This window comes from Pteropus vampyrus, unplaced genomic scaffold (assembly GCF_000151845.1).
Source record: "Pteropus vampyrus isolate Shadow unplaced genomic scaffold, Pvam_2.0 Scaffold4, whole genome shotgun sequence".
Taxonomy (NCBI): domain Eukaryota; kingdom Metazoa; phylum Chordata; class Mammalia; order Chiroptera; family Pteropodidae; genus Pteropus; species Pteropus vampyrus.
Window position 1 is genome coordinate 3,973,069 of NW_011888785.1, and position 22,414 is coordinate 3,995,482.

Here is a 22,414-nt window from a genome sequence, read left to right on the forward strand (position 1 = left end):
AGCATTTTTCTGATCTGTTAATTAAGTGACAAATAACATAACCTACATTCCCTTCTGATGGTCACTGAAGTATAGTAAGTGAATAAGAACTACCCTGGTTTTTCTAACGATACACACACACACATATTACATATATATTTAAACATTTAAAGCTTTACTTGATTAGCTGCCAACACCAGTTACTGTAAATCTAAGAGTGATTTAAAACTGCTAGCACAGATCTAAAGTCTCAGGGAGAATTCTGAGTCAGCAGTCACTCTGAATGCCTGCATTTTTTTTTTTCCTCTTATTTTCACTAATTTTAATCTAATTTTCCTACATAGGAAGTCATTTCAGTTATTAAATATTTCATTTAGCTACGTATAACAATGGATCAGGGGACAATTTTTCATCTCTTTAGATTCCCACAAGCCACACTAGAAAACATATTTCCTTTGAAGGAGATATCATAAATAAGATGTTCATATTTCATAAAGATAAAGACAGTCTGAATAGAGTTCTGCATGATATGTTCTACCATAATGTTAAATTTTAATGTTAAGCAATATAAAATACATTTTTGTACTAACTTGTGCATGGAAGAACATTTGCTTTGCTAGGAAACATTTTCAAATGGAAGACAGATGACCTTGAAATATCCTCATTTTTTCTCCTCAGCTTTACAAAAATGCCAACCATTTATCTAACCCAACTCCATCATAATAGCAAAAGAAAAGCCAAAGCACCACAAATCATCAGGAGGCAATCCACTATGACTAAGAGCAGAAAATGAGATTGACTCCATTTTTTTTTTTTCCAGACAGCTGTCAAGCACAAAATGGATCAAGTGCTGCTCAAATCTCCGACAGGCCTGAGTTACTGAAATCCAGATCAACTGACCAATGATATATAATAGATTTTTGGGTAGCTTTTTCTGAATGGTCTAACAGCAATAAAACACAGGCATAAACTTGCTCACCAAATGAATCAGAGGCAAACCATCTCAGAATTAGAGAAGACCTTTCCGGTTCAAAACTGAAAGCTGACTGTAAGGCCACTTTACTTGTCAAATCACGTCTGCTGTTGTGCAACACATCTTGGGCCCACTCTTGGCTTTGGAGCTCAGTTACCGTGAATCAGCGTCACACTATTAATAAAGCTGCTAGTGCTGGAGATCCAAGTCTGAGATTAACACATTCCCTCAGCAGGCAGGTGACGGCAAACCTTTTTGCACCTCACGGTTGGGCATATACTAAATATTATCACATTACTAGGCCCAACCACGCCTTAACAGTAATTAGGTTTCTGAACTATATTGTTCCTTTCTGATTAAGTGCTTTTCAAATCATCAATGATGATTTTTTTTATAGTTATTTTTTCCCCATGACTGCTTTGAAAGATAAGACAATGAATGCATGCTGGTCGTAGAGTCTTGTCTAGATTCCAGACTTCAGTGGGGATGCACTTTGCAAGAAGACTAAATAGAGGGCAGCAGCTCATGCTATCCTTGTATTTAGACAGCTTATGGGGATGAAAGGGGATTAAAAATAAATAAAAATAAGAGAAGCACAAAACAGAAATACTGCACAAAATAACCATTTTGTTACTTTCATATTTTTACATTTTCATTTTTTACTGGGAATGTGAAGCTTTCCAGCAGGCAGCATGAACAATTAAATTCAGCATTATTGATATCTAGTGACTCATAAACTCTTCTAATCCAAATGATCTATTATATTGAGACTTTTTTCTTTCTATATGACTAGACTCGCTACTTCCTCAGACACAGCACTGCAAGGGAACATCAGCTGCAGGTGCTGCCTTAATATCTCAACTGGAAATGCCAAAGTCATAAAATGGGTTATCAATTCAACAATTTAGCACTTGATGACCATTACATGGCATTACACTTCCTTATCAGCAATGAGGACTTCAGAAAGTTTCATACAAATTTAAAAATTTTCTCCATTAAGTATCGGCTCAACTATTTTCAAATCTAAGAGGATCTCCATATAATTATGCGAAACTGATTAAACATAAACATTTAAAAAATAATCTTTACACAGAAAGGATGGTAAGATGAACATTACATAAAAAGAAGTCCCTCACATCAATAAAAATTTTACCAGTTATCCTCAAACTGGGTCTATCACTACTCTTCCCACAATAAAAGACACTTAGAAATATCCTGAGTTTCGATGGCCGGTAGACATGAAAAGATGCTCAAGGTCACTAATCTTCAGAGAAATGCAGATTAAAACCACACTGAGTTATCACCTCACACCTGTCAGAATGGCTATCATTAATAAATCAAAGAACAACAAGTGTTGGTGAGGATGTGGAGAAAAGAGAACTCTTATACACTGTTGGTGGGATTGCAAATTTGCACAGTCACTATGGAAAATAGTGTGGAGGTTCCTCAAAAAATTAAAAAATGAACCTACTTTTTGACCCAGTGATTGTACTTCTGGGTACTTACCCAAAGAAAACCAAAACGATAATTTGTAAAGATCTATGCATACCTATGTTCATGGCAGCACTATTTACAATAGTCAAGATATGGAAGCAACCTAAATGTCCATCAAAAGATGATTAGATAAAGAAGTTATGGTTCATACATACAATGGAATATTACTCAGCCATTAAAAAAAAAAAGAAAAAATCCTACCATTCACAACAACATGGATAGACTTAGAGATTATTATACTGAGTGAAATAAGTCAGACAGAGAAAGATATATACTATGTGATTTCACTTATATGTGGAATCAAAGAAACAGAAAGAACAAACTAATCAAAAACAGACCCACAATTATAGAGGACAATCTGGTGATGGCCAGAGGGGAGGGGGGTTTGGAGGCTGGGAGAAAGGGGTGAAGACTTAAAGAAGTACAAATTAGTAGTTGATAGATAGGTCACAGTAATGGGGAGCACGGCATAGGGAATGTAGTTAGCGTTAATGTAAAGGCTAGGTGGAAAACCAGAGGAGAAAAAGAGCAATCAGGGTGATCATTTCATAAACTATATAAATGTCTAATCAATGTACTGTATACTTGAAACTAATAAAATAAAATTTTAAAAAATATCCTGGGTTTTAAAGATATTTAGGGAAGTAAATTTAAGCTGACTCCTTAAGTTCTGAAAAGGTAAAAACTCTTTTCCTAATACTTTTCTCATAGTTTTACCATCATTGCTTTCAACACTCTCTTAAAAACAACAAAGAAAACGAACACCAAATGCTGATGTCAAAACTTGGAAAGTTTATCAATTGCCTTCATAGCCTCACCTGAGAGTAAGGCACAGATATAATTATCCTCATCTTGTAGATAAAGACACAAAGCTTAGACAAGTCAAATAGCTTGTCCAAAATCAAACACCTAACCTATTGGCAGTTCTGAGGCTTAATCACAGAACTTTTGAGTCTACATCCAGAGTTCAAAAGAGTAGAATTAGTGAGGTTAGGTGGGAACAAGGATAATTCTAATTCTTCCATAATTTCATAGTTTGATTATAACTTTAAGGGTACACACACTCATATACACACAACCTACCCCTTTTCCGAGTTTTGAACCGCTGGCCTGTTAGCACTGGCTTCTGATGCTTATTCATAAAATTTCTGAAAGCAAAGAAAATAAAGATTATATGTTTCAAATAAGCAATTTATATAAAACATATGGCTAATAAATATATATTAAACTTCAGCCGTGCTGAATATACTTTTTAAAAATGTGACATAATGTTGACTATTGAACTAGAAAGAGTTTTAAAGTTTAATAATATCTAGTGTTGACAAAAGACATATGGAAAACAACCAAAGACATAAACTTTGGCATAGGGGATAAACTCCATAACTCCATGCACTACATTGAGGAAGCATTCGATAAATATTTATAACTATTTACATGTGCATAACCTGTGGTCCAGCAATTCCATTACTAGGAATTTATTCTGTAGTTATTCTATACTTATCCACACATATATGCAAATATACCTGTATTCGTGTGTGTGCATGTGTGTCTGTATGTGCGTATAAAAGGGTTTAGTTGCAGCATAGATTAAAAATAAAAGTTAATCACACATAAACATGAGTCTGGTTAAATAAGTTATAACAAGCTATCAAATGGAGCATTATGAAGCTTTAAAGACTGAGTTAGATCTGAATGTACTGCAAATCTGCCCCGGTCTCCTCTCTGATTGTGTTTCCTGTGTCTACTTCTCTTCCCATCCTTCACGGTGCTCCAGCCGCATTGCCCTTTCTTCGTCCAATGTGCCAAAGGTCACCTCTCTCCTGGGAAGAATCTTTCCCCAGCCGTTCACCTGGCTTACTCTTTGTACCCACTCAAATGCCTCCTTTTCAAAGAGGCCTTCCCTGACCACCCCGAATAATGGGGGCCCCTTGTCTCTGGTCTCTATCTCTCCCTCCTTATTTAGCTTTATTACCCTTCACAGTACTTGGCAGTACCCGTTTTATTATTCTCTGTTTTCCCATGGCCTATTGCCCCCCATGAGAGTGTAAACTCCATGGGGGTAGGGACTTTGTAAGGTTTACCAAATACTGTGTCTTTAGCCCTAAAACAACACTGAATAAAGAGTAAGCATTTAATAAATAATTGTCAAATAAGCTGTGGCACCGATATGGAAAGATGATCAAGGCATATTATTAATGGGAAAAAGCAAGTTGAATAAGAGGGTATAAAATGATTTTTAAGTTAGAAAGGGGGTATATGTAATATCTGCTTTTCCAAGCAAGCAAAATTTCAGAAAGATACAAGAAACTGTTAGGTTTTTCATTTGTTTATCTCAGAGGGTGGAAATTTAGATATTTTGTATTCTTCTATTGGATTTTGTATGCAATTAAAAATATAATAAATTATCTTTGAAAAAAGTGAAATACCTGCTCTGTAAGACATTTTACAAATTGAGAATAAATTTTCTGGCATAAATATTATAATCTAAAAATATGTCTAGATTGGTAAAATCATGAAGAGCAAACACTTAAGATAGTCAAGCAAATTATTTAACCTTTCAAAGTTTTTAAAATTTATGGCTTGAAAATGTCTAGATTTTCTCCATTACTTACATCATTAAACAATCAAGAAAATTTGCAGTATTCAAGTAAATTATTTAATTATGTCTCAAAATTTAAAAAAAAATCTTAAGAACATGGAAAAATTATTGTTCAATTTATTACCAAATCTTTCTTCCTGCCCATGAAACTCTATCTTCACATAGAGAGCAATTTGTTTACCATTGAAAACTTTAATCATAACTTTAAAATGAAACTAATTAAAAATAAAGTAACGAACCTCAAAAGTAATTTCTTTTATGGTTTAAGTAGAGAGAATTTTTAGCAATCCTATAATGTGAACTTACTACAATGTGCTTTGAGATATAAAGGTGACTAAGCCAGACTCCATTCTCTCAAAAAGCACAGAGCCTATGGGGATAAAATCCCCAAATTTACAATACAGTGAAATAAGTGAAACATCAGTGGTACCGTCCTAAAACAAAGGTACAGAAAGTGACTGCTGTTTGTGCACAGAGCAGCAGCTAAATATTGAAATAGTTATAAATGCAGTGAACTTAACCAATGAAATCTCATTTTATTTGATAGATGCTGGAAATAGAAGTTCTAATGCAATATATGTACTGCAAAAGTTTATTCAAAAATTTCCCTGTTGGTCTTTTCAACAGTTTTACTCTAGATCAGCAAGTATTTGATCGAAGGACAAGTAACGCATATGTATATGTGTGTGTGTGTATATGTATGTATGTATGTATGTATATATATACATGGATGCTGGCATATTCTTATTGTTGTCACACCTCCCAAAACACAACAAATACTATTTAAAATGTTTCATTGTGTTAGTGATTGAGAATACCTGCTAAAGAGTTTAGTTCTCATACCAAGATACAAAACAAAATTATAAAACATAGCACAAATAGCCTGAAACTTCTCTAGTAGGCAAACATGCAAGGAAGGAGTTACTCTTTGCCAAAGATATTTTTATTTTGAAATAAAAAAAAGTTTTAAAGTGTGAGCTCTCTCTAAAAGTTTTATTTTAGGGTCCAGAATATAAACACACAGGATTCCCCAATTAACTCTACCTTTGCACTTCGTTTCTATTTTTTCTGCTAGTAAAGAATTACCACTAAACACAGCCTACCTATGAGATAATTACTCTATTATAAAAATCATTAGCTCTGTTTATGCATTCTTCAGTTCTAAACACAAAAGTTTTGTTTCTTCATAGCCTATGATGGCTTATTTTTCACACCTTCAATATACTGTGTGGAAAATCACACAAAAACAACATTAAAAAAAAACTATGCTAAGATTTTGATGTACACACAAAACATCAAAAATTAAAACACATACACAGGGACTCACCTATTAGTATTGAAAGACTAAATGAAGATACTCTGTTCACCTAAAGTCTCTATCCTTTAAGCTGTTACTATTTAGAGCATAGGTTTTCCTCCCTCTAAATTTAGTTCTCACTGCTACATTATAATCTGCTCCAGTGAGGGTCAGCCTTTATAAGGAACTCACTGAAGCTCTGGCCAAAGAAAAGCAAGGGCACTTTCAATAAAAAACTGTGCTACCGTAAACCCGAGAAAGTAACAAAGAAAGAGCAGCAAAGACAGTCGATTAGGCCAATGTCAAAAGCTTACTTTCATCAGATTGCATTACCATTTACAACTTGAAATCAACTAATTAAAAAATATATATATATTTTAAAATCAGTATTTAGCAGACTCCTCCAGGACAAATTTGTTTGGGAGTACAACCTATACTTTATGATTTGGCTTCCATTAAAAAAACTATAAGCCAAACACATATAGACAAAATGAGTTCACATTTCACCCAAATTGGAAAAGCTCCATAGTTTAAAACATTTTAAAAAGTGTCATGCAAAATGCTAAAATAAAATGGATTGAAGTATTTCACGTTATCTAAGAGACTAAATTCCTTGGATATCCCACAAGATAAAAGACCATAAATATACTAGAATGAAAATCAAAAATTAGAAAGCAGGTATTCTATTACTGAAATAAACATTTTAAAATAAATTTCTGTTTAAATAAAATAAAAGGTTTAATTGAAGGATTTTCAGGTCTAACATATTAGATAACTTTCACCCCATTTCATTCTTAATCTTCTAACTGTCCTTGCGTCCTCTGCAGATTCCATCACTCATTCCCAATCAGACTCTGGGCCCAAGTGTGACCATGGGCCAGCAGCTTGAATGGGCCTCGTGCCGACTGTGTACCAATTTTGCCAGTTGCCCAGCTCACCTTGAGTAGATTGACCATTTTTATGTATTGTCTTTAATCCTCTTTTTGAAAAGAATCTGATCTATGAGAGGACTTACCTTCTAGCTGTCTCTGGAAGAGAATGACTGTTCTTAACTAGTAATCCAGAGGATTGGCCTGATACTCTATTCTAGATTGTTTTTCTGGTCTGGCTCATCTTTGAACTATGATAAACTGCCTTATATAATATGTTGTTCTACAAATCCATGCTATATGTATAATAACTATGCTATTCAAACACCCCCAACTTTAAGAATATGAATACTCTAACGTGAGGTCACAATCTTTTTCTATAGAGGAATAGGAACAAATATTTTAGGCTCTGTGAGCCACATGGCCTCTGTTCCAACTACTCAATTCTGCTGTTGTAGCCTGAGAGCAGCCATTGACAATATGGAAACAAGCGATCGTGGTTGTATTCCAATAAAACTTTATTTACAAACAAGTGGTGGATTAAATTAGGGCCCCATGTCATAGTTTGCCAGCGCTCATTCTAGAGCTGTCTGTAATGATAGAAATGTTCTGTATCTGCATTGTCTAATATGGAAGCTACTAGATACATGTGGCTATCGAGCCTCTGAAATATACCTAGTGTGACTGAGGAACTAAATATTTGTTTCCTTTTATTTTCATTACTTAAAATTAAAATTGAAATAGCCAGTGGGGCTAGCGGCTATCATGTTCGGCACCCTGGTTTTAAAGCATTCCTTATGGCCCAACACACTTTAATTTGATAAAAAGGAATTATTTAATAATTTTCAAATCAAGTAACTTTGAGGAGCACTTTGCCCAAGTTTCAAAACCACGTGGCTATAGCAGGAAAGAAAAGAAAAAGGACCAAACTTAAAGTGAAACTCTGTGTGGAGTCAATATTATTTAAGACAATAGAGAAAAAAATCTTTTGGTCCTAAGATAATAACAACTATTGGGTAGCAATAGCATCCCACAAGGATAAAGTGTTTCATAGAGATATAACAACACTAGCACACGAACTCATAATATAATTCGGCCACCGCTGCAACATTCTCATGAAATACTTTGTGTATACTTGCAAGCCTTAAGAATTACCTTTTATTCTATACTCCAAATGAGCAAAATAATTTACCATAAAAAAGAAAAAATTTAAAAAATGCCCATAATTATAAATTATTCTCCTCTCCATTAAAGCTAAAACTGCAAGAACAAACATCATAAAATCCTTTACAGAAAGTTATCATATCCAGGAATCATTTGGGTTGATAATAACACTGTAGCACCACCATTCTCTCAAAAGAAGCAAAAATAATTAAATTGCTTTCTAAAAGTTTAAGTTATTAAGACTTTATAGCAATAAAGTAAATATATGCCTAGAATAATACTATATAATTTGTTGCCCAGAATTACATTAGCTTGTTTAATATCCTTATCACGATTTTATAACAACCTCTCTATAATCAAAATCACTGTCTCTACAAAAAGCTTCATGTCTCCTAGCAAATTCTATGTGTTTTAGCATTTACAATAATTGAAAAAAAGCATTAAAAATTTAAAAGAACAGATAGCCTATAGAAGAAAAATGTTTCTAAATAAAATCAAATATTCATTTCTTTAATATAGAAATATTACTATTATATTCATATCCCCTTCATTCTTATCTCTATTGATATAAAAGAGCAAAAATCTTTCTTAAGCACAAAACGTAACAGCAGTTCTCTCCTCAAAAATTTACAGCTTATTTTCCCGTGAGACATTAATAGTGGAAACATAAATTGTGCGAAGCAACTACCTTGTAGGGAAAGAATGATCAAAGCTCAAAGGAATTGTGCTGTGTAAAAACAGCATTAAGTGTTAACTATGTCCATCTAAATTTTTCTTAAGATATAAAGGCATCACGATAAAATTTTCATTATAACATTTCCAAAACTATCGAATTTATTAATATAGCTATCTTATTTCTGAATGCTGATTTTTTACTTCCCTTTTAATAAAAATAGAAGATTCCGCAAGTTACATTTTAAGTATTAATGTACAATCTCGTCACAGCAATAGAAGTCCCCTAGGGCAGCGGTCCCCAACCTTTCCGGCACCAGGGACCAGTGCTCCTATGAGAATCTAAAGCCTGATGATCTGAGGTGGAGCTGAGGTGATGATGATGGCGCTCCGGAGCGCTGCTTTGCTCTCTGCCTGCTGTTCCCCTCCTGCTGTGCGGCCCAGTCCCTAAGGGGCCACAAACCAGTTCCGGTCTCTGGCCCAGGGGTTGGGGATCCTTGCCCTAGGGCATGCACATTCCCTTCTCTGGGCCCTTCCACTTCCCCTAGATGGAATCCCTTCAGATCCCTCCCTTTCCCCCAACAACTCACCAGATGATCTAATCTTGCTGATGTCATTCTATGCTCTCAATACTTTGAAAGACACAAACACATAAACTATATTTTGGCTTCTGGAAAACCTATTCCTCAAATATAATGATTTAGGGAATTTTAATAGCAAAATGCCAGAAAACTTCTATTCTAAATAAGACCCTTAAAACTTTTGTCTACAACAGAATTTTGAGATAAGACTGCATACCTACAATATTTCAAAGTATAAATTCTGAGAATTTAGAGGAAATGATAGCATAAAACAAGAAACTGTCCAGCAGTCGTTTCAGTATATTTATTAATCTATCAAGTATTTTGGGAGTGATTATTGTATGTCAGACCACTAATGCAGTGGTCTCACTTAAGGGTTATTTTGTTCTCCGGGGGACATAATAACCCAAACATATGGCAATGTTTGGACCCATTTTTGATTGTCATGCCATGGCGGAGGGGGGTGCTATTAAAATCTAATGGGTAGAGGCCAGAAATGCTGCTATGCACAGGACAACTCCTCCCCTTTCCCGCCCCCCTCCCCCCAAAGAATTATCTGGTCCAAAATTTTAATGCCAAAGTGGGAAAACTCTGCACTAAAGAGGAAACAATGGTGAATAAAACGAGGCATGTTCTTTGCTCTCAAGAGTTAAAAATTATACGCACAGGTCTAAACATACCGGAGCAGCAACCAGACAGATTTTTCTTTGAATGACTCGTCTATGTTTGCCAAATATTGATGTCAAGTTTAGAGAACACAAATTTATCACTGAGTATCTTGTCATAGCTAAAATCCAAAGTATAATTAGTATACAAAATAAATGCTTCCTACGGTCTTTGATACTAATTGATGTGCTTCCACAATGATAATTTTATATTCTCTGATATTCAAAGGGAAGGCAGAAAATAGGCAACAATCTAGGATTTGAAGAAGGTAGAACAGAGAAAGCTGAGCATCAGCAGACACTTTCCTACTTCCTGATATCACAGTAGTAAGAACAGAAAGACAAGAAAAAAAGGAACTTTAAAATGCAATATATGACTGAAAAAAAAACAATTTTTTTAAAAAAATTAATTTTATTAGGGTAACATTGGTTAATACAATTATATAATTTTCAGGTGTGCATTATCATTTGACATCTGTATGTTCTATTGCGTGTTTACCACCCAAAGTCCAGTTTCCTTCAGCTACCATATATTTGATCCCCTTTACCCTCTTCACTCTTTCCCTATTTCCCTATATTTGGCGCTCTTTATCCAATCTACCTCCCGCTTCCTTGCCTACCCAACTAGTAACCACTATTCTACAGTCTTCTGGTAACCACTAGTCTATGTCCATGAGTCTCTGTTTATTTGTTGCTTTTAGGTTTATATTCCACATATATGTGATATCATGTGATTTTTAATTTTTTCTGTCTGGCTTATGAAAAAGACAATTGTTTAATTTTTATGACTTGGAGAAAACAGTGATGCTAAAAACAGGAAAAAATCAAATTCATATATATGTGGTAGGATCTTAGGTACATAAAATACACTAGTGGTCAACATGAGCAGCAGGTTCAAGGGACATTTTATTCCTCTCATTTTACATGTTTGTATTTTCTATAATATATGTAACTTTTATAATTAGATCATTATATATTTTTAAATAAAAATATCTTTAGCCTCTTCTTTAAGCTCAAACCAATTTCAAAAGTCATAAGGAATAATATTGTACATAAAAATAAGTATGTCACAGGATCTAAATATCATTCCTACTAAAAGAAACCAACGTTTCTTGCATAAATGGCTGACTCCAAGGTTGAAGCAGAGAAGATTCAATATGATCCTGAGACATCTTGTGCTTGAAAACACAGAACTGCTTTAAAAAAAGATCAAAAGCAAATTTATCAGTGCACAAGCGAAAGGAAGTAACTGGGCAGAAGGGAAAGTTTTCTTTGAGCAGACTCCAATTGATAAATAGAGAAGGAAACGGTTCGAAAATCACCATTTTTCAAACATTGTCCAAAAACTGATTCACACAAGAGTCATCGATGTATGCTAAGTGTACCCTGACAAGTGTGTGTGCATACACATGCAGGGGTGCTTCACAATCAATGGGATATTTACATAGCCTTAAAGCATCTTCACATAAATTACGAAAGGAAAAACAGTAACTACACAGTGGAGAAACGAGCTACCTTAACCAAGAGACAACAGCCATCCCATATCTCTAGATGTTTTACACTTAGGGCAGGATATTGTTTATGTGGCATTCCAAACAAATACACGTGACCTGAATTTAATCGTGAGGAAACAAATACACTATCTAGGGACAGTCTCCAAAACTGGCCTGTATTCTTCAAAAATGTCAATGCCTTTAAAAAAAATTTAAAGATTAAAGGAAAACTAAAAGGACATTACTAAACACAGTATGCAAACTGGGAGTGGATGCTACACTTGGGGGGGAAGGGGTGTTGGGGGGCTACATACATATACATATACATATATATATAACATTATTGAGATAATTGATAAAATTGCAGTGTAGACTACAGTAATTAGTATGGTATCTATAGTAAATTCATTAAATTTTATTATTATACTCTGTTTCTATAAAAGAAGTATCTTGTTCTTAGAAAATACACAGTGAAATAATAAGGGATAAGTAATAAGGGGCAAAGTGTATGCAACCTGTTCTCATATGGTTCAGAAATAAAAGTGCGTATGTATGCGGAGAACCACAGAGAGCAAAGGCAAACTTTGCAAGCCATACGAATTTTAGGGAATGAACATGTGCAAGGAGAACAATTAGGGGAGCTGAAAAAGCCCAAGAACCTGACCAACACAGGAATTTTGTATTTTCTGGGACCGCTTAGAAATAAACCTTACCATGGAGAGAGAAGTCATTAACTTCAAATCCTTCAGGATTTGCTCAGCTGGAAAGAAGGAAATAACCCTACTGCACTGACTACATTCACCAGGAAACAAAACCACACACACGCACAAAACCCCCTCAACTCTTAATCTCAAGATGCTTATAATACATTACTCTGGTTAATATATTCTTTGTATTTGACTGTCCTGTGGATGAGATATTTAAATATTAAAAAAACAAAAAATGCCCTTACTGGTACATCAGAAGAGGGGGCTCTTTATTCTGCTGCATTCCTAGACAAGAGAACATCCCTGGCATAAGCGAGCTGTGAACTGCTCAACCACACCCTGCACCACCCGGATCATTCCTGCCATGGACATATTCTCCTACATCGCAGTCCTGATTGAGGAGCGATTCAGAAGTTTACAAAATAGTATATCAAGTAAAACTGAATATTATTAAAGATCACAATCAGAGAAAGAATAAAGTCAACAATGAAAAAAATGTGCGGGTATGTAAAACAAGACTCGAGTTTTTTAAAGATAAGAAGTTCTAACTTCTACTAATCCAAAACAAATACCTAAAGGCAAAGATATGATTCCTAAACAGGAAAGGTTTTAAAAAAATTTAAATAAAAAAGGCCATTACCTTTTCTATATATTTAAAAAATATTTATCAAAGCAAAACACATATAAGTACAAAATTTATCTAGTAACTTACTGATTAGAAAACATATCCCAGGATTTACCAATCAAATAATTTCTTTCTTAAATGCAGGATAGCTATAAATTAAACTAATAATGATTTCATTAATCAAAACTCCTTTTGATTAATATTTTTCTGAATATTTTATATAGTGTTCAGAGGCAATGAATATATTTTCAAAGAGCAGTTTAAAGTATTTATTGATCAATTCAATTATTAACAGAGTAAATATGCAATCCTACAAGGTGATGATTTGGAAGGTCCATATCTACCAAGATATGGCTTTATGTTACCCATTATGTTTGTTTATCTCATTAATATATGATCATACATTTAATATAATACATACTACTTGATTATTTGATAATGATGTAAAAAACGAATATTTATTGTAGAGAAAATAATTCCTTAAAGATCATTGATTATGAAATAATCAAAGTTCATGCACAATGTTGAAAAATAGGGAAAAATTGAGAAAGAGATTAAAAAAAGTATCTGTAATTCTAATTCTCAGTAATGGCCACTGTACACATTTTAATGGTATAATCTTTCTTTTCTTTTTTTTTTTAGTGCACACACACAGAAAAAAAAATTGTCAATACAATTCTATCATCTTTTCTAATACTACACCCAAGCACAACTTCAAAAAAACTTTCTTGCATTAGAACTTGCAGTTATGTGACTTTATTCAATGACATCTTCTAGTATATTTATTTTAAAAGCCATGTGTTCTAATGCATCACTTTAGGAAAATCAGAAACCTTTCCTGGAGAGAAAAATATCCTTGAATCAAATTGTATTTTCAAGCTTAGAAAAAACAAGATGGTCTCTCTATATTATTTTAATTGGTTCATTTAAACTATAAAGTACTAATACCCTGATGTCAAACTAACAGCATAAAAGCACATAAAACCATGTGCTATGAAACAGTCTTCAGCAATTGCATAAACTCATCAACTGCAACGAATGTACCACGCTGGTGGGCAGTGGGGGATGATGATAATGGAGGAGACGATGTATGCATGTGGACAGACGGTATACGGGAAATCTCTGTACATTCCTCTTAATTTTGCTATGAAACTAAAACTGCTCTAAAAAGATAGTCTTTAAAAAAATCTGCAGGGAGTGGTGTCAAAGGCCAGAGAGAAAGTTTCAGTTTATGCAGGCTGATTTTGTTGCTGATGGAAGCGTTTATGACTACTGATTCAAATGGGAAGTTAGAAAATAAGTTATTACGGCAAGGAGGATTGAAGTGTGTTTCTCTCTTAGCCTTTTAATCAAGCAGGATAGGAAAATAGAATCTTTTGGGAAAAAATAACACCCTAGACTGGTAATTAGTGAGATACTTTCTTTGGAGCAATTGCTTTGAAACCATGGTAATGGATCTTCAGGATGCTCAAAGGTGGTAGGCAGGCATCCAAACATTTCATTTCTGAGTTCTCATGACCAAATCCCACCTCCCCGCATCCTCCATCCTCCCAGGAAGGAACCTGCCTAAGCCTGTCTAGCAGATGAAGTTTTATGTGAAGAGTTGTATACACAAAAAAGTTACTTATCATACACATGCCTATTGCACAACGAGGAGAGCATGAACTGGATAAATACCAAAGCCAAGCCTTGGATTTAATGAGACATGGATGATATGGGATTGCACTCCGATGCAATTTTATAGGAGTAGACCACACATTACAAATTAAAGGAGAGAGGAGGAAAAAAACAAACAAACCAATTAACAAACAGGAAACCCAAAACAGCAGAGCACTATAAACTCTCTCAAGTATACTTTTCAAAAAAGGTCCAAACATATAGAAAATCATTCATTTGTATTCATTTACTAAACATACATCTGGTACTACTTAATAGAGATGCAGCAGGGCCTAATCGGACAAGTTGCATGGTGCTCACTTTCTAGCAGGTGGAGGTTTGATCCAAGCACTGCACAAAAAGTCTGGCACTGCGAATTAATAAGAATCACTGGTCTCCAGTATGTTAAAGTACATCACATGCATTGAGCTGCAATTGTGTTTATGTTTTAATAATTAAATGTTTTTTGCTTTTACGCTTATAATTGTTATCCATGATTGAAAACCATGGCCCTAAACCCAGACCCTCATCTAACACTCCAGTAAGGCTCTGAGATGTCACACCACTTGCTTGAAGTCACGCACTGCATTCTAACATTAATGATACAGCAGAGACCAAAACTGAAAAATCCCTATCCATCAGGGGCTTACATGCCTGGAACATGCCTGGAATAGTCATGGCCAGAATCTGACTATCTCAGTCTCTACTCAGTGCCCTTTCCCAGTTGCTTACAAAAGTTGGTGCAGTATCTTGGGAAATTATTTATATGACTCTTGAAGGCAGCTTTTTCATTATCTGCCTCAGATTTTATGGTTTAGAATTAGATAGAAAAAAAGAATAAATATTAATTTTAAAGTCTAGTTCAGCACTTGGATAAACTGGATTAGCATATATTTCCCCCAAAATGCAAAAGATTTCTACATGGATTTCTATTAAAAAAAAAAAAAAAAGTCTTTAGTGAGAGGATTTAACAAAAATCCTGCCTCTTAGGGACATGTTAATAGTAGGAAATTTATGGCACCATGGTTTCTAGAATGACAGGAGCCAGTTCTCAAATTGTTTCCTACTGAGGCTCAACTCTAACAAAAACGCAATCTTCACACCCTGCATCCCTTTCCTCTAGCCAGCAGTTTCCTCTGTACCGTCAACTTGAGGTTCTCCTTCCTGTTTATAATAACCCCATTCTACTACCTTGTATACTGAGGAAAAAGAACACAACATATGTCATCTTCTTTTTTTTTATTTTCCTTAGAAATAATCACAAATCCAGGAAGCCATCAAGGTTAGTTTTAAAATTATTAAAGTCCTTCGTGTGAATATACGAAGAGGATGACAGTAGAATATCATAAAATGCACAGGCCATAGTGGCTTATGATATGTTCCCTATAGTGCTAAGAGTTAGTATTCCTTATTATTATTCACCTCTGCCTGGTGGTTTTGAGATTTATTTAGAAGTTCTCGAAAGTAAAAGGACACCTAAAAATTATTTTTAAGTCTTTCTTTACCCAATGTAAAAATAAGTTGAAATATGAAAAGTGGAAACATAACTTTAAATCTTTCACAGATTTAGGTAATTATTGTTTTCCTAATAAAATATTATTTCCATAATTAAGAGAATTAAAGATAGCCAAAGGATTAGAGTTTAAATATTAAGGTGGAGTATTACTCTTCCTTACATGGAATCATTACATTGTTTTCTTTCTTTCTGACATAAACCAAACAAAAGATACATCTGATATCAAAAATCCAGAAAGAATTTAGCATTGTCTCTTGGCATTTACTAAAAAGAATGGTTCATTCAGAGAATTATCTAAACTTTTATTTTCAAAGTAGATAGTTTACAAATATAATGATTAGAACATTTTTTGGCATTCTTCACTCAACACAGGCCAAACTTAGAACAGGCCAGACCATTCCACTGGGCATTTTACTGCCTAAAAGATACCTGCTAAAGAGACCCATGGCCTCAGTATAGCCATCGGAGTGAGCTACGAATGAAAAATAGTCTTGTGTATATGTACCCTGTTAATAATGGTAGATTTTATATTTACAAAGTTATAAATTATTCTAAATCATCATGTGTTCTTTTCCCTAATAGATACAAAGAAAAAATACTGTGAGAACTCCTAATGATAACTATAATTCTGCATTAAAATGATTCACAGTAATCTGATTATTAAATCCTGGAGTCATTAAATCTCTCAGGTTTAACTGCTTCAGCAATGTCTTTATTACATTCATCCATAAAAGTGGCAAACAAAACAAAACAAAACAAAAACAGTCCAATTGGAAAAAAGTCAAATTGAGAGAATAACAAATCCTAAAATTCCTTTAAGGGATAGATCAGGTTCTATGGATAGGATAGTCAGACATTTCATGTGCAAAATAAACTCCACAAAGAAATTCCTTCTTGTTTAATTTTCTAGCTGTTTTGGCTAGTTATATCCTAGCTATTTTGGATAATTTCAAATCATTTTGTATTAAAGGGAAAACTATTCTAATAAGTATATAATTTTCTCTTCCTTTTTAAAAAAATGTCCATTACCAAATTTCCTGCTATCACCAGTTCTGGAGATACCGTTCTATAATTTGCAACTGAGTCTTGAACTTGCGATGTCACATTTTACAAATTCCTAAAGAGCATAAACATACCATCAAAGTGTTCTTTAAAACATAACCTACTATATTGTTGATTTTAAAAAGTGGACATTGAGGAAAACATGCCTTTAAATTAAATCATTTCTAGTTCCAGTATGGTTGGCCATAAAATTACAGCCAATGTTTTCTTTTAAAATATTTATGTTATAATATTTTATAGTTTTCTTGGGGGGTGTTCTCCCTGTAATGCTCTCAATTTTCTGGCTTGCCTGTTCTAATTCACCAGTCTCCAGGAATGAGACCTCCCACTGAGCTCCACCCTTATGTCTGTCCGGCTCTGGCTGAGGACTGGAGAAGGCTCTGTGGAGCAGGCGTCATTTGAGCTGAGGATTTGAGTAACATCGGATATGCAGAAAGGGGTGGAGGAGGGCATTCCAGGAGCAGGAAGTGGGGCGGGTGGGTAGAAAAGTGACGATATTGTTGGAGTTAGAGCTGAAAGATTGGCCGGAGCTAGACAGCTACTTAACCATGCAAAGGTTAAGTTCTCAAAGGTGTCTAACCTGTGGCCTGAGGTAAGTGGGCAGAGCTTAGTCCCTATTGTTTCGGGAGCTGGCCAGCCTCCTGGAGGATAGTATAAGCCTCTAGAGGACAAAGATCATGTCTTATTCTTTGTGATTCACTGAACATAATAGATGCACACCAAGTTTCTTATTGATGTAAAAAAAAAAAATGTTAATCCTGAGATATAATTACATAATTACTAGAATCCTCTCTTATGAAAGTCTCTCTTTAATTTTAAAAATAATTTTTACTTTAAAAAATGTAGGAAGATAAGCTTATGGCAAACACCAATGTCTATACAATTTTACTTTGAAATGTTTTATCAACTAGGCCTATAATTATGTTATTCATATATCTCCCAACTGCAAAAATAGGCAGAATCGGCCCTAAAGATAACAATTTATGTTTTATATAATATTTTCTAATCCACGGGTATCCTCAAGGGTCCTCAAAGTAAGGTTAACATCCCTGTTTTATATATGAAGAAAGTGAAAGCAAGAGAGATTGCCTTGGAAAATAAATCTGACCCCGGAGGTTGGAACCTTGGTTTTCTCACTCCAATTCCCATGGCTATGGCTGTGCTTGACTGTCTCCCAGGGCCCATCCATAATCATTTCCTACCAGGTCAAAAGAGGCTACTTAATGGGACTGCTTTACTCTACAAATCAACAGACCAGGAAGAGATTTTAGTCAGAGGCTGATGAATATAGTTTTAAGGGCTACTTTGTCTGCAGGCTTTAATATAATCCCACAATAGATAACCAAATGACATTAAAAACTCCAATTTTCTTGCTTAAATCTATTCATGGGAAGGTAAATGCTACCTTTTCCTTCTGATGCAGAAATAGCTCTCTATTTTTAATTATCGGAACGGTTTTATTATACTCAGAGATAAGAGGCACTGGCCCAGAGTTTTAAATTCCACAGTGACATATCTAATATAAATATAAGTCTGAGTTGGATATATACTAACGTGTGCTTCAACATTACCTGGCAGTGACACTGGACTGGCTACACTGTCCTTAGACATTGTGAAGATTTGGCTTTGTACTTAGAAACCCTTTAATACAGTCTGGGGAGACACGTTATAAATAACAAAAAGAAAAATTTTTTTTACATCGTTGGTCTTTGGAAACATTGACATTTAATAAGTCTGAAACATAATAAAAGAAACTTAAACCTCAAGAAACATAAGTTATAAGCTGCAAAACCCCAGGAAGTCGGTGCCGAAAGCAGTTAGTTAAGCAAACCCTGAGAACGGAGCAGGCACAGTGGCCATGAGTCTGGTCCTGATTTTGTACATCAATGTCTTTATGTTTACAGTGCTGATGTTGCTCAGGACCATTTTGGTACACCTTATTTTGGAAATAGCATCTACTTGTTTTATGAGACATAAAAGAAATTCAGTATCTCTGCTTCATTCACATCGTGATTTTCTCAGTTAAACTAAATGTATTTTTTTGCACCCCTGTTCAGACTTGTCTGCAAATTACTTTGTCAGTTTCCAAAAAAGATGAAGATTAGCTGCCAGTAAGATATTCATAAGCTTGTGACACAGCACTGAGTAACGCCACCTACCTTTTAATTTTGTGGAGAAGTTAAAATGTGATATGAACAGTTTATGGAAATGCATTGTTCAGAAAACAATCACTTGCAGATTTAGGTGTAACTGTTTTAACATTTAAATGAATAATTGCATAAGCTAAATGTCATGTATAGAGAAAGAGCATTTGTATTCAAATTTCTTATGTTGTGTTAAAAAAAAGCAAAACAACAATTTCTTAGAGGCTGTAATATTTCCAAATTTTACTTTAAAAACTTCATTACAGAAAATTTCAACCATATCCAGAAGTAAAACCGTACAATGAAGTCAACGTACTCATCATTCATCGTCCAGCTTCAATTGTTGACAACAGTCAACTTTGTCTCATTTCTGTTTTCTCACTCCCTGTCTTCCACTGTCAGTGAATTACATTGAAGCAAATCTCAGGTCATATCATTCCCTCCTTAAATAATTCAATACATGTCTCTGAAAGATGAAGATCTTTTAAAACTATAACTATAATTTTATTTTCACACCTAAAGGAAAACTAAATTCCTTAATACCATCAAATATCCACCTAGTCAAGAAATGGACCTAAATCTAAGAAAAGAAAGTCAATGTCAAGGAAGGCATTACGTTGGAAGATAGAATACTCAAAAATAAGCTATTCCCCTGCAATAAAAAGGAAACAGTATTTCCTTAAAGCAGAGAGCTGGAGGTCAGGTGCTTCAATGTGGGAAATCGAGAATGGTGTGCAAAATCTGTAATGTGTGCACATGAGGATTTTTCTTGGTTGATAGCATTTATCAGAATGTCAAACAGCTTGAGACTGAAAACATTTAAAGACCCTCTGCCCTTGGTTATGATTACGTGATTCTGCCACTATGACCTAACAGTGCTAGGAATAATTAGTCAAGTAGAGAAACAAATACACCTACAATAATTTAGAGATCAAACTCAATTCCACTCAGCATGTACTGAGCATACAGTAGATGTAAGATAATGGATTACAATCTTGATAAACAAAGGTATATTAATCCTAGCTAATTTATAGTCTAGGAGAAGGGGCCATTAGATTAATAATAGCTCTAATAGAATGTCATGAGAAAGGGGCCTGCTGTAGGTATTTGCATGGGGCTCTAATAAAGAAGCAAAAATGTCACATAGGTGGGGGGCACTAGAGGTCATAGGAAGATAGGAGAGAATTGTAGAGGATGTTGATAATTGTACCAGCAACTTGTCGGAAGATTTTACTTATCTCCCTAGTTGAAGGACATTAATAAAATGTGTTTACCAGTGTCTGTACTCCCCTTATTAAATGGGGTGGGAGAGGTGATCGTGAAAGCTGGAGAGAAGAGGTTACATATAAGCAGCATTTTGAAAATTGAGCAGTCCTTCAGATCTGGGAAGGAGACTCAGTGAAGAGGGAAGGGAGGTCGTTCCAGGAAGAGAAAAGCAGGAACAAATGGGTGGAAATTACGGGCACATTAGGGAACCAGCATTGTGGTGACCTTACAGCAGAGTGTGTGGGAGGGGCTGGCTGACTGGAAATATCTGCTGGGACCAAAAGTTGGAGGCTTCCAGGCACAGAACCGAGCCTCAATTCTACGGCCAGAGAAGAGACATTGACATGTTTTAAGTGAATCAGTTCTGTCTTGACAGAATATGTCTCACTCTTGCCTGGATGATGGGTGCTCAGTGTTTATTGAACTTGTAGTGGCTTGAATTAGCTAGATGGAGTGAGGTAAGTAACAGGCTTCTTAGGAATCCATTGTAATAGGCTAGGTGAGGTCTAGGGTGACAGTAGTATAAAAGAGATGAGGGGACACATAAGAATTTCAGAATTCATTATTTTTAAGAAGGTGAAGAAAGAAACAGAAGGAAGACCTAAGCATCACACAAATTCTATTATACAGTGTGGATCAGTGTGTTAGGATGTTCCCATTTCTGTAAAAAGAAAGTGGAAATATATATATAAAGTATAAACACATAAAATATCTCTCAGGAAGGATATGAGAGAAATAGATACCATTGGTTGTAGGGCATGGATAAGGGATTGGGGAGAGAGGAGAAAGACTTCTGTCCCTTTGGCATGCTGAACCACATGATTATTAGTGAGTTAAAATAATATATAACTTCCCCCTTACTGTCAGGTAGATAGGTAGAAAATGGGGAAAAGAGAAAAGGTTTTGGAGACAGATCTAGGTTCCAATTCTGGCTCTGACACTTCCTAACTGTAGAGTGTGGGCAAACTGATTAACTTTTTAGTTTCTGTTTTCTTACTTGCAGAAATGGGGATGATATTGGCTAATTCCTGAGTTGTTATAACAATAATTAAAATAATCCTATACAAAACATCTAGTAGCATATCTGGCACAGACTAAATACTCGATAAGTAGTAGCTATTTTATTATCAACAAAATTTCTTTGATGTGGATGTATTCTTTATTCTTGGTACAAGAAAAGTTCCTCGATCTAGTTTAAGGTGTACTCATTAGCTAATCTTATCTCTACATTAAATATTTACACTGTACAAAATGATTTCTGTAATCTATCTGATGAACACTATCCACTACATATCTGTTTCTAGAAATTTAAACTTAACATTTATCTACATTTCTAGGTAGATGTTAGTTTGTCTTTAAATGTCATTGACTCAATTTATTGAAGTCATGTATTCACAGAGGACCAACTAGGTGCCATAAGGCACCAAGAAATAATAATAAGTTGCTATCCTCCACTAACTGACAACCTCAGTGAGACAAACAGGTGTGACCTTCAAGTAACCATGGCCCCAATTTGGCACAAGAGATGGAAATACTGGCAATGAAGTACCCAATTCTGGCCATGCATTGCTGTAAGATGTTAAGTCATATGTTAGGAGAGGTTACTCTACAAACATTTTCTTAGGTGGGTCTTCTTAGGTAGGTTCTTCTAC

General features: G+C 34.8%; 1 protein-coding gene across 1 annotated transcript in view; it reads right to left on the bottom strand.

Annotated features, from left to right (window-relative positions):
* BZW2 (basic leucine zipper and W2 domains 2) overlaps positions 1-22,414 on the bottom strand; it is a 60,475-nt gene that overhangs the window by 36,474 nt on the left and 1,587 nt on the right. The window contains exon 2 of the mRNA XM_011362849.2: positions 3,530-3,594. Within this exon, the coding sequence (XP_011361151.1) occupies positions 3,530-3,587 (58 nt within the window). The 5' untranslated portion in view covers positions 3,588-3,594. The remainder of the gene's footprint in view (positions 1-3,529; positions 3,595-22,414) is intronic.